We start from the raw sequence: 13022 nt of genomic DNA on the forward strand, positions 1-13022 counted from the left end.
TCGTATGGCGACGTTCCTTTACAAGCAGCTGGCGTTGGTTAGCTAAATTATAAGTATTATTTCTTTATCTGAAATCAGGTTAATATTTAGTGCGTTAATATCTAGTAATCGCACAAGCTAGTTATGGTAGCAGCTTGATAGTTAATTATAAGATGATAAGTTGGGTAGGTAGGTAACTACACTCTGTCTACAGTGTCTAAGTAAGTGCAGTTAGTCTGCAGTGACTTACGGCCCGATTATAACTTTAAGATACGTCAAATATTACGTCTAGATACGATATGGATTAGATATGTCAGTGTCAAAATTGACGTTTCTGTCAAAAAAACGTCACTTTTGACACTGACATATCTAATCCATATCGTATGTAGACGTAATATTTGACGTATCTTAAAGTTCGAATCGGGCGGTTAGACGGTATACTTATAAATTTTAAAAAGCACGTGGTGGTTAGGTACCTTTAGCCATATAAGACGATCCTTATTTAGAATTGTACGGTAGGTAAATGTTAAATACCTATCAGAAAATAAATAAGATACATGTCTTATCTTATCATAGGTGTCACTAACTCTGCGGTAATTTCGTTCGTCGACAGATAAGTAGTTTTATATAGCTGTTAGTGAGAATGTAGTCAACGATGGTAAATAAACATGGAGGCTTATTCTGTTTTAACAATTTGATATCGATGTATTCTCATTTTGATATGACCTTTCAGTCGTGTTATCAGGCATCTCACGCGCACCAATACGTGCGAGCGAAATGCCTTATGAGACATCTGATTGCATTTCGTCAGCACCAATCAGCGTGCGTCGCTATAACGCTGATTGGTGTTCACGGTCGTATCAAAGTATGATAAAAAAAAATAGAATCGGCTGCATACATTAGTGTGATAGTGTTGGTTGATCAGTTGTTTACTGGCTGGGATACAGGGCGCACGTACGTCTTGAATAAGCAATGGATTCGTGGGAAAACGATGAAGCTATACAACGATTCAGGGAATATTTGAGGATACCTAGTGTGCACCCGAATGTGAACTACGGTGAGTAGATAAAATTTTCATACACAATAAGGATAATTGCCTTTATATTCGTGAAGACTACGAATTTATCCGTAGGTGAGTCAAATAATTGAAACAGTTTGTGACCTTAACTGTCATTTTACTGCTATTTCTATCTAAAATGCGGAAATAATAAATAGCGCCGCACGTATAACAATAACGAGGCACGCGGCACTATATAGAGGTTAATATACCCTTGTACTAATTACTACTCTTTGCTGAAACTAAGAAATCTTTGCCTACTAAGTTATTCGGCTTTCGCAGATGAGTGTGTGGAATTTCTGAAACGACTAGCCAGTGAGCTGCAGCTGCCCGTGGCAGTACATGAATTAATACCGGGGAAGCCCGTCGTGGTCATCACCTGGGAGGGCAAGGAGCCCCAGCTCCCGGCCATACTGCTTAACTCACATATGGACGTCGTGCCTGTTTATGAGGTAGGAGCTTATTAATCATACTGGAGTAAATCCATGACGGCGATCGCATGGACGGGTACGAGCTAAAGCTTCCAGGCATATTACTCAACATGAACGTGATGCCTGTTTAAGAGATAGGAGCGTATTAATCATAATAAAGCAAACCTGTTACCTGTGGTAGTGTCAACTGGGTACCTATATACCTACTACCTACTCAACTCCTATATGGATGTCGTGTCTGTTTATGAGGTAGGAGGTAGGAGTCAGTATAATCTTTGAAGAAGCCCGCGGTGGTGCTCAACTTCCACAGGTCGTGCCTGTTTCTTGGCAAAGGCAGTAGCCCGTCTAGGTAAAAGCCTGTGAACGAAGACTAGGTACCTCATCTTCCACAGAAGGACATGATGTTACGATTACTATCATTGAGGGAACGACTGATGACGATGATAATTTTGCTAAACTTTTGCTTTTAGGTACATTACATTCATAGTTACGTTACTTAACGATTTATACGTGTTGTAGGAATTCTGGACTCATCCACCCTTCGAAGCTAAAATATCTGAAGATGGCTACATTTACGCTCGCGGCACTCAGGATATGAAGAGTGTCGGAATGTTCCATTTGGAGGCCGTGAGAAGACTGAAGGCGGCTGGTATCAGGTTGAAGAGAACTGTCCATGTGTCCTTTGTTCCCGGTGAGAAAAAAAGTGAAAATGATGATATCTGATCCATTTTAAGACATTAAGAGAAAATGTGACTTTTTTGCATTTAAAGACCATTACTAAAATTATAATTGAGGAAAGAGACGATTCGATTTATTTCATAACAAGTATGGTATTAACGAGAACATAAACCCTAAAATGAACATTAACCATTAAAAAAAAAAGAATAAAGAATAAGTTATTTGGATCATAGAATATTTTTTATTTTTACTGCTTTTTAGACGAAGAGATTGGTGGAGAGCATGGGATGCAAGCGTTTGCTCAATCTGAGCAGTTCAGAGCCTTGAACTTGGGTTTTGGACTCGACGAAAGCTGTCCTTCTGTAAGCACGAAGGTCATTAGGGCTTTTAATGGAGAAAAAACTAACCGACGTAAGTAAAACCTAAGATGTATCACATCATCTATGTTTTTTGTTTTAATTTAAGGTGTTTGGGTCGAAAGTGTTTTTGTATTAGAACCTTAGTACGGGAAAGGTTATGATTTTATATTTATGTATATATATTATGTTCAATATACCTTATTAAATAATGTGGGTGACATATTTATGTACAATATTCTACACAGGCTACATTTCAACCAACTTAGAAAAACAATAGCCGTTATAATAATAGTTAGTTAATGTTTTCAAACATTTTACTTTTGAAATAAGAACTGCATTTGCCAAAACTGCGGTACGCGGACCGCATCTGGCCTGCATTGAATTTTATTATGACATACTTAGTACTGAAGTCCCTAACATGTCGCACTACACTTGTTGTATGGCGGTGTTGACACGTCACTGTGTTGACAAAACTTGGGAAATAATACTTATGCCTAACTATGAGTAAGATTTAGATAACAGTATAGTATTTAGCAATGGAAAAGTCTAGATTGGTCGGTACGACGGTGTCCAGATGTTAATCCACGTGGAAGTAGGTTTATGATAATCACATTTTCATTAGTAAAATTGCAATAGGTAGGTAGAAAAATGTCGCTGCTTTTTATTGTCAGTCTTGCAGCAAATGTTGGGAAACAGTGTTTATTTGGTTCCAGAAATACTTTATGACTTCTTTTAAGAATGCTATACGACTAAATCTATTACTCTATCCTTTGGTGACTAGGAATAGCAATTTGAATTTATTTGATAAGAATAAAATGTACGTAGGTATTTATAAGCATTTTATGTCAGTGCCACACCCGATAACAATTTTTACCGTTAGACCTGACATATTATGTAAGCAATTAACATAAATAAATTAACACTTCCTTTAACATTTCAGAGTTAAAAGTGAATTGCAGAGGAAACCCCGGACACGGTTCTTTGCTTTTGTCTAACACAGCAGGGGAAAAGGTAAACTACATAAAAAAAACCGGCCAAGTTCAAATCGGACTCGCGTTCCAAGGGTTCCGCAGATTACACAATTTTTAACAATATATTTTTTATGTCAAACGTAAGTGAAATGTTTTTAACAAATCCGTAGGGGTCGGATCAAAAACTAAATAATTAAGTCCGACTCACGCTTGACTGCATATTTCTAATAGGTTTTTCTGTGATCTATAGGTAAAGAACTATATTGTGTATTTTTTTCAAAAATTTTGACCCAGTAGTTTCGGAGATAAAGGAGGGGAATGGTAATTTTTTAGCTATTTTCTTAAATAACTTCTAAACTATTTATTTTAAAATTACAAAGAATATATATTTCAGATTCTAACAACGAGCTCTTTCATTTGATATGTAACACGATATAGTTTAAAAAACTATTTTTTATTTTTCTCATTTACCCCCCAAAAGTGGCCCCCATATTAAAAATTCATTTGTTTACGTTCCATGTCTGTCTTTGGGTCACAAACTTCCATATGTGTACCAAATTTCAACTTAATTGGTCCAGTAGTTTCGGAGAAAATAGGCTGTGACAGACGGACAGACAGAGAGACAGACCCACGAGTGATCCTATAAGGGTTCCGTTTTTTCTTTTTGAGGTACGGAACCCTAACAACAGTAAAAATAAAACCTAGTTGAGAGAAGCCAGAGCCATAAGTCATCTGTTGAGTAAATAATAAAAAATATGATATTGCTTATGGGCTATGGCTTAGCATATGAGTAGGTATATATTATACTATAAAAGCTAGTACTAATGTTTTTTTTCTTTTAGCTTCACTACATATTGGACAAATTTATGAAATATAGGGCAGGAGAAGTGGAAAAACAAGCCCAAGGCACGTGGATTGGCGACTTACTCTCAATCAATTTAACACAGATCGAGGTGAGATTAAAAAAATATTATGTGTGACTATACCATTATAATAAGTATCTACCTATTTATGTATATGACTATAGCTTAGGTACATACAACAGGCCTGGGGTCACAAAACTATGCCCCGCCGAACGTTTTTATCTTTCAAGTCTCATTTAAGTGACCTCGTTATTTTTATCCTACCTACTTTGTAAAGAGCAATATACAAGTGTAGGTATGTGTCGATATTGGCAATGTTTACAATACATCCTTTTAATTTTGACAAAATTTAGTTTACCCAAGCATTATCTGTCACTCAGTTATATTAAAACTTCCCGAAAAAATAACGAACCAACATTTTGCGCCTTACGAAAATTTGTAACTGTACTCGGCGAATATTCTCAATGATTGTCACAAGGCGCTTTATTAAAAAACTGGCCAACTACGAGTTGGTCTCGCGCCCTAAGAGTTCCGTACCATTACGCATTTTTTACTATTTACCAATTCACTCTTGACCAGTTTTCATTCTTTGTAATCCGTCTAATCTATACATATAATAAAGCGGAAGAGGGTCGAAAGTCTGTACATGGAAGATTTTCGAAAAAAAATTGGCTGGGGATACTTAGAATCGATAACAGAACACATTCCAACAGTTTTTAGAATTTTTGTCTGTTTATCTGTTTGTCTGTTTATCTGTTTGTCTGTTTATTTGACCGCGCTACTAATGAGAACGGCTGAACGGATTTTGATGCAAACCTTACTAATCTGTCGAAAAAATCCACGGCCAGGTTATAGGCTATAAAAATTTGAGAAATTTTACCCCTAAGGGGGTTAAAAAGGGGATGAAAGTTTGTATGGGGTTCAAGATTTATTTTAAGCTAGCAATTTAAAACTTCGTAAGAAGATATATTATTGAAATACAAGAAAAGTAATTTCAGCGTTTTTGAAAATTCATCCCCTAAGGAGGTGAAATAGAGGTTGAAAGTTTGTATGGACATCAATTATTTTTTTTGAGTGCGTTACTTGAAACTTTTTATAATGGGCATATTATTATAATGCAGGAAAAGTGATTTTAGCGTTTTCAAGAATTCGTCCCCTAACAGGGTTAAAAGGGGGTTGAAAGTTTGAATCCATTACAAATGCTTTGAAACTTCTTAGAAAGGTATGATAGACGATTACAAAAAAACTAATTTTGACGTTTTTGGAAATTTAACCCCTCAGGGGATTGAAAAGGGGATGAAAGTTTGTCTTGGGGTGCAAATTTTATTTTAAGCTAGAAACTTAAAACTTTGCAAAACGTTATTATATTAAAAAATAAAAAAATTACTTTCAGCGTTTTTAAAAATTCATCCCCATGGTGGTGAAAAAGGGGTTAAAAACTTTATCTTGATAACTTTATCATTTTAGCTACTAGGCCAAGTTAGGTATCGTTTTCGTATAAATCGGGTATGCCGAATTCATTTATGATATCAAAATGACACCATTCCCGAGTGAAAACACAAAAAATATGAAAAAACTTTTTTTAATTTCTCTTTACGCTTAAACCGCTAAACCGATTTAGATAAAATTTGGTATAGAGATAGTTTGAGTCCCGTGGAAGAACATAGGGTAGTTTTTAACCAAAAAAAATGGAGACTGCGTTTGCATGGAGAAGCGGCCGTGCCCTTTCCTCTTAATAATGGTCACGAAGGTGGGTACTTTTAAAAAAACATTTTTCAGTAAATGTCAAACGATTTGGGACTTAAACGAAAAAAATCGAATCTTTCGCGAAAGTCTCGCAATGCATTGCGGCCACAAGGGGCACGGTCTCAGGAGTCTTAGAAAAACCACGGTAAGAGACTCAGTGGCGCTCTAGCCAGGCAGGTCGCTTCGCTTTCGGCTGAAACGGCAAGCCAGCGCGAGTTCGATTGTGATCCCAAATACATCGTACGTAATACATATGTAGGCGCAGATCCTGACGGAGTGTGGCGCCGGAGAAGCCGTGTTCATCCCGCGTATCCCCCTCATTCCGAGCAACTTCCCGTTCCGCTTCAAGCGCCTACAGGTCCCAGTGAGCGTCTGCTTCGCTATGACCATCAACAAATCGTAGGGGCAGATGCATTTCCCACTCCGAAAACACAAAAAAAGGGGCAGACGCTGCCCGCCGCCGGCGTCATGCTTAGACTGATTTGACTGGAGGACCGATTTCGATGACATGATATTGATGGGAACACCCAAATATCCCGAAATACGTTTTTCCGATTTTTATAACCACGACTTTCATAATCCCGATTATTTATAAGTCCGAAATATCAAAATTACGATTTTTAAAAACACGATGGAATAAAATCACGAATGTGCTATTTCCGAAAACTTAAAATCCGATTGTCACTTGACAGAAAGCTTAAAGTTCCGGTTTTACACATTTCCGAAAATATTTTATTTTCCGAATTCCTAAATTCCGAAAAATCATTGTCCGATCGGAAATAAAATAATTCGGTATTCAGAAATTCGGTTTTTTACAAGATCGGAAGAATTAAATCCGTGATATTCAAATGAAGACTCACGTTTTAGTAATTATTACGCGTACCTGTCGTGCCGCATCATGTTAAATTCGGCATAAAATATTTTTGGCATAAAAATTCGGCATAAATAAATTAGACAGAACTGCGAACCTGCGAACCCGAACTGTTGCTAGAAGTGGGTTAGGTTAGGTTAGAACTGCGACCCCCAAGAAAACGAACTGTTGCCAGAAGTGGGTTAGGTTAGGTTAGAATTGCGACCCCCAAGAAAACAAACTGTTGCCAGAAAAGTGGGTTCGGTTAGGTTAGAACTGCGAGCAGCGAACTGGGCAGCGCACTTGGGGTCGGAAACAGATGGAGTGCGGCGTTCCTCAGGGGTCAGTGCTAGGGCCACTTCTTTGGAATGTCGGTTATGACTGGGTCTTGCGGGGAGAAAACCAACGTGGAATAAGTGTATTTTGTTACGCTGATGACACGTTGGTGATGGCCAAGGGACCAAGCTATCGTGATGCGGCCATTCTGGCTACGGCGGGTGTTGCCCAAGTCGTAAGCCGCATAAGACGGTTAGGGCTGGAGGTCGCTCTCCAAAAATCAGAAGCCATCTGCTTCTACGGGCCTCGGAAAGCACCTCCAATGGATGCCCAAATTACTGTCGGCGGGGTCCCAATCGCTGTCAAGCCAACTCTGCGTTATCTGGGAGTTGTGCTCGACAGCAAATGGAACTTCAAGGCTCATTTCGAGCGTCTGGCCCCAAAATTGATAAGCGCTGCGGCGGCCCTCGGGCGTCTACTTAAAAACTTGGGAGGGCCCAAGGCCTCGTGCCGCCGTTTATACACGGGAGTTGTGCGCTCCATAGCCCTTTATGGCGCACCCGTGTGGGCTGATGCCATTGGCAGACAGTGCACAGCTCATCTGCGGAGATCGCAGAGGGCGATGGCGCTGCGAACGGTGCGTGGGTACAGCACTGTATCCACTGATGCTGCGTGCGTTTTGGCCGGATCCCTACCCTGGGACTTGGAAGCCAAAGTTCTGGCGGAACTTTACTTCTGGCGAGTGGCGGCTTGGGAGCGAGATCATTGGCCTACTCCCTCTGAGATTGAGGCTCGACGCGCTGATTTTCTCAATGACGCGATGGGAGCCTGGGAGTGCCGTCTAGAGCGGCCAATAGCTGGCTCCCGTACGATAGAAGCCATCCGCCCGGTCCTAAAAGATTGGGTGGAAAGGCGGCATGGGGTCCTGACCTTCCGTCTGACCCAGATCCTGTCGGGGCACGGCTGCTTTGGTCGGTTCCTGTGGAAAATTGTGGGTCGGGAACCAACCCCTGAATGCCACGAATGCGGAGCGGAACAAGATACGGCCCAGCACACGCTGGAAGTGTGTCCAGCATGGGGCTCGCAGCGATCCGTACTCATTCCTGTAGTAGGGTCGGACTTGTCCTTGCCGGCAGTGATTGCTGCCATGGTGAGGCAAGACACGGCGTGGCAGGCGATGCTCTCCTTCTGCGAGGAAGTGGTGGCGCAGAAAGAGAAAAATGAGCGCGAAAGGGAGATTGCGGCGGAAGCAGACTCCACTCGCCGTCGAAGAGTAGGGAGGAGGCGCGCTGCGCACGACCGAAATCTCCCACCCTAAGGGTAGCGGGCGGCGGAGATGGAGGGTTTCCGTCGCTCCAAGCTGATCCCCTCGAGCGGGAAGCGCGTGGAAGCTCGGCAAAGCGCGTTTCTGCTAGGTCAGCCCGGGGGGGAAGTGTGATTTCTCCCCCCTTTATTGTTCTAGTCATTACTAGTCAGCTGCTGGTGGGTCCGCGGAGAATACGCAAGTGGACCCGTGTTCCCACCTAAAGCCAGCGAAGCGGCCAACGTCAGTTTTTAGCAGGTATTACGGGCAACATACACCCGTCGAGTCCTGCATAACCCGGGCTCCCTCTACAAGCCCGGGTATGCGTAAAAGCATTTTCTGACGAAAAAAAAAAAAAAAAAAAAAAGGTTAGAACTGCGACCCCCAAGAAAACGAACTGTTGCCAGAAAAGTGGAAATTTAAAAACTGGGATATTTAAAATTGGTATCACGTTAATTCGGAATAAGGGCAATTCCGAATTCGTGATTTTGAAAATCGTAAATGTTAAATTCGGTGTTTGCCACCATCGTAATTGTTATAGTCGGAATTATGTAGTTCGGAATTTACAATATTCGGCTTTTTGGGTTTTCGGAAATATAAATCTTCGTGATTTTCATCATTTGTAATTATGATAGTCGGAATTTTGATGGGTCTAGCATTTAAAAATCGGAATGATAAAATTCGACATTCTAAAATTCGGAATAAAAAATTTCGGAATTATGTAGTGTACCCGATTTGCATAGGTAGTAGGTACAGTCAAGGACGTAAAAATACAAACATGGTACTGTATCGTTCGATATACACCTACTACTCTATGCCGTTTAAATCACGTCAAAAATTTGAATAAGGGCAAAAAAAATATTCATTTTGGAGTGTAATTTTATTTAGTGGTAGCAAAGAGGATATAATATTATAGAGCGGTACTGTCATAGTAAATTTTGTAACCACAGTAAATTCACTGCCATCTATCGACACACTTTAAAACTAAACATGAAGATTTATTAAAATACGATAAAATGTATTTAAATATGGATAAATGATCTTTTTTATTTGCATTAATTATTTTTATTATTTTGACCCATGTTCTTTCACTGATATGCGTTAAAATTGTTAAATAATAACAAACGAAACCGTCAACGCCCTCTATACGAGAGTAGGCAAAAGGTAGTAGCGACATCTGATCGAGAATCAAATTTTCAGGGAGATAAATTAGGGGTGAATTAGCCGCTTACTGACACAGACCGAATTCCACGCAGGCGAAGCCGCGGGCACAGCTAGTTCTAAATAAAATAGTTCGAGTAGCGGGCAAATATTTAGTTGAAGTTCCATATCCAGAGTTCCTAACTACTTTTTCAGGGCGGCGTTCAAATCAATGTGGTACCAGACAGCCTTACAGTCTATTTTGACATCAGGATACCGCCAACACTTGATCACGACGCTTTTGATGACATGGTAACTAATTATAATACTAACGCATGCCCACGACTTAGTCCGTGAAGAAGTCCTTAAAAAAATTGAACCCCATTTTTATTCTGGAGATACTTAAATTAAAAAAAAAAACCTTAATTTAACAACCATTTAAAAATAGTTTCTAGTTTCAAGCTTTAGGCTTTTACTACATTTAACTGTTAACTGTTTAAACTGTGTTGTTTTGTCTGCCTATTCGGACCTGTTTTATATAAATAGAAGATTCTTATGACCCATTCTAATTCCTTAAGTAACACTGTTAGGTAATCATTCGAGCATCTCACTGAACTTGCTACGCATATCGAAATTCCTAAACTGTCTAATTTCGTTCTCACTCGATTACGACAAGAGCGATAGAGATGGACATAAATGTTTTTCGGATTACGATTATCAATGTTCACTGTTTTACAATATTAAACAGATCAGGAAATGGTGTACTGAGGCAGGGGAAGATGTGACATTCGAGTACATTAGGAATAATGCCCCAGTCAAGATCACAAATATCGACGAGACGAATCAGTTTTGGGCAGCTCTTCTCTGTGCAGTTACAGAAATGTAAGTTATCTAATCCGTACCCGAATTCTATTTTATGTACTACTATATACTATATACTTTTTAAGCCCCAAAATTTCTGCAAAGATTCTTTACTTTATAAATTATTGAGGGGAATTTCTACCTCTATCCGACCTGGAAAAACATGCATCTCTTTGCCAGTCATCCTTTGTTTTGAGTTTACTATCTTGTCGAGTTTTACGAGTATAGTTTTTTTCATTTGTCCTTTACAAAGCCCCTGGAATGCAGGAGGTTAGGTACATATAAAAAAACTGTCAGTTTCATATCATATGGCCTATTTGCCTTTTTTAGCGATTTCGAGGTTAACATTTATTCCTTCGTAAAAGGCGTTGTAACATACGTTTACTACCGGAATATGTCTAAAAATTGAAATAACACCTTTATTACATTGGCATCATTCCAGGGGCTTCGAAATCCTCTGCAACGTATGCCCGGGCACCACGGACGCGCGCTTCGTGCGCCAGCAGGGCATACCAGTCATCAACTTCACGCCAATACTTAACTCGCCCGTTTTGCTCCATGCCCATGATGAGAGGATCCATGTTGATGTGTTCCGGCAAGGGATTGATATTATGGAAAAGGTGGTAGAAGCTATTGCTAACATTTAGGGACAATTGATATGTGTATACATTTTATCGCATAGCAACACATCGATATTTTGTAAAAAAAATCGACGGAGCCCTTGTAAATAAATTTGCACAAGTTGTTATTACTTAATAAGGAAAATGGCGGAACACCAAATATAGGTATTGTATAATATGTATATGTAAATAAGGATTGTACTTAATTGTGTTCAATTAAAATGGTGGTGGTCGCTTTCGGATGAAAGAAGCCCTTGGCGTCCGTTGGCTCGTTGGGTGGACGACATCCGAAAGATTGCTGGTCACTTACAATACAATACAATACAATCATTTATTAATAAAATTAAAATTTTACACTTCTGGATGAGATTAGCTCAGGACCGGGACAAGTGGCGTACTAGCAGAGAGGCCTATGCTCAGCGGGCGCAAAAGGGCTGATAGGTATGATAATGATGAATTAAAATTATAAAAAATACATTTAGATCCATTTACATTTGTTTTAGATTTAGATACATTTACATTTGTTTTATTTAGTTCTACTCAGTAATTTAGTAAGTTAGTCTCACTGTAATCTCACTGCCTAACTACTTCAAAACAGTTGCTTTACATATTTAGTTTTTAACACTAAACCGAGCTTTAATTCCAGGTTTCTTGTCGGCCATGGTGGATATTATAAAAACAATATTTAAGTTAGGAGATAAGGCGGATCGGAATAGTTACAAAGTATTTACGGGGCGAAGTCCAAAAAGTAGTATACTTGAGAGGAACTACTAGTTTACGTTGTTCCTGCCGAATCTCGGATATATGTAGGGCCGCGTGTACTTGTTGTTGGCGAAGTGTGCGTCGAAGCGCGCGCTCTGCTGGCGCGGGCGCAGCCGCTGCTCCATGTTCTGCGCGAATTCCGCCATTATTTTCAGCAGCGAGCCGCGTGAGATCTCTCCGAATTCAATGCCTGTCAGGTTCCTTTGGCCGATATTTGGTTTCCATTCTGAGAAAGTACAATATGTTTTGAGCGCCACAGTCGACTGTCGAGACGACAGTATTTGAACAAAAATGGAAGCCATTTTGCATGACATAGCTTCTACTCGTAATTCTTGACTAGGCATTGCGACTTTTATAACAGACAACATATCTGACTTTTCCACATTAACATACACATCATTACCTTTTTATAAAATAGAGACATATATGTAAGATTTAAGTTGGGTCTTCCATTGGGCTCTACACCAGATTTTAGCGAGAGGACATTCGCTATTCCCTGCCTCTCAATAAAACTTTTCTAGCAGATTTTCAATTCAAACCTAATATACCTATGCTGTTCACAATAAATTCATAAAAAACATACCTGATTTATACCCAGGGTTAACATTTAGATCTTTCAAATATAACGGCACTCTAGCACAGGCCAGCGTCCATGTGAGGACTAGTAAACAGTAAGAGTAGAGTCGCATGTGAACAATGGTGCTTTTCGTCAACTACTGATAAGGGAGTTGTTTGTAACAGTGTTTGCTCAAGCTAGGTACAGTGTTTACTGACTTGCAAGTAGGTAATGCACAGTTGTTTATCAGTACAAATAGTAAGCCATAGTAAATCTTTTATTAAAACATGTTACAAATAATTTGACATGCCTAATAAATACTCTCTAAATCCTTTTCAGTACTCGAGGTCACGGAGGTCCACACTCCAAAGGTCATCCGTTTAAAATTAATACTTAGCTAGCAATTGCGTCCTTCCTCGCCTCCACAATAATGTGCTTTTATTAACATACATACTTAGTTAATTAAACGCTTTAGGAGTTAAAATAATACAAGAATATATCTGTATTAAATATAACAATAATTTATTTACAATTAATTAACTACCTATTATGTATACTTGTACTCGTATA

The 13022-nt window shown here is 39.4% G+C and overlaps 2 protein-coding genes across 2 annotated transcripts; one reads left to right on the plus strand and one right to left on the minus strand.

The window, feature by feature from the left end:
- Positions 1-905: 905 nt before the first annotated feature.
- Positions 906-11896, plus strand: LOC134743068 (aminoacylase-1-like). The gene is made up of 9 exons (XM_063676358.1): positions 906-1036; positions 1319-1488; positions 1987-2158; positions 2407-2556; positions 3445-3515; positions 4318-4428; positions 9870-9965; positions 10402-10535; positions 10957-11896. Exons 1-9 carry the CDS (start codon positions 952-954, stop codon positions 11159-11161), a joined length of 1194 nt encoding a protein of 397 aa, XP_063532428.1. The 5' UTR covers positions 906-951; the 3' UTR covers positions 11162-11896.
- Positions 11686-12680, minus strand: LOC134743069 (uncharacterized). Its single transcript, XM_063676359.1, has 2 exons — positions 12480-12680; positions 11686-12122 (listed from the first exon to the last, which is right to left on the minus strand). The coding sequence occupies exons 1-2, from the start codon at positions 12583-12585 to the stop codon at positions 11905-11907; spliced, it is 324 nt and encodes a 107-aa protein (XP_063532429.1). The 5' UTR covers positions 12586-12680; the 3' UTR covers positions 11686-11904.
- Between the last annotated feature and the right edge of the window lie 342 nt (positions 12681-13022).

The sequence above is a fragment of the Cydia strobilella genome, chromosome 7 (assembly GCF_947568885.1).
Source record: "Cydia strobilella chromosome 7, ilCydStro3.1, whole genome shotgun sequence".
In the NCBI taxonomy this organism is placed as follows: Eukaryota; Metazoa; Arthropoda; class Insecta; order Lepidoptera; family Tortricidae; genus Cydia; species Cydia strobilella.

Bases quoted from the DNA above. Each gene is read 5' to 3' on its own strand.
- LOC134743068 (XM_063676358.1), top strand. From the start codon at position 952: ATGGATTCGTGGGAAAACGATGAAGCTATACAACGATTCAGGGAATAT. The intron at 1,037-1,318 runs GTGAGTAGATAA...CGGCTTTCGCAG, and splicing joins GCACCCGAATGTGAACTACG to ATGAGTGTGTGGAATTTCTG. The intron at 10,536-10,956 runs GTAAGTTATCTA...GCATCATTCCAG, and splicing joins CTCTGTGCAGTTACAGAAAT to GGGCTTCGAAATCCTCTGCA.
- LOC134743069 (XM_063676359.1), bottom strand. From the start codon at position 12,585: ATGCGACTCTACTCTTACTGTTTACTAGTCCTCACATGGACGCTGGCC. The intron at 12,123-12,479 runs GTATGTTTTTTA...GTACTTTCTCAG, and splicing joins TAACCCTGGGTATAAATCAG to AATGGAAACCAAATATCGGC.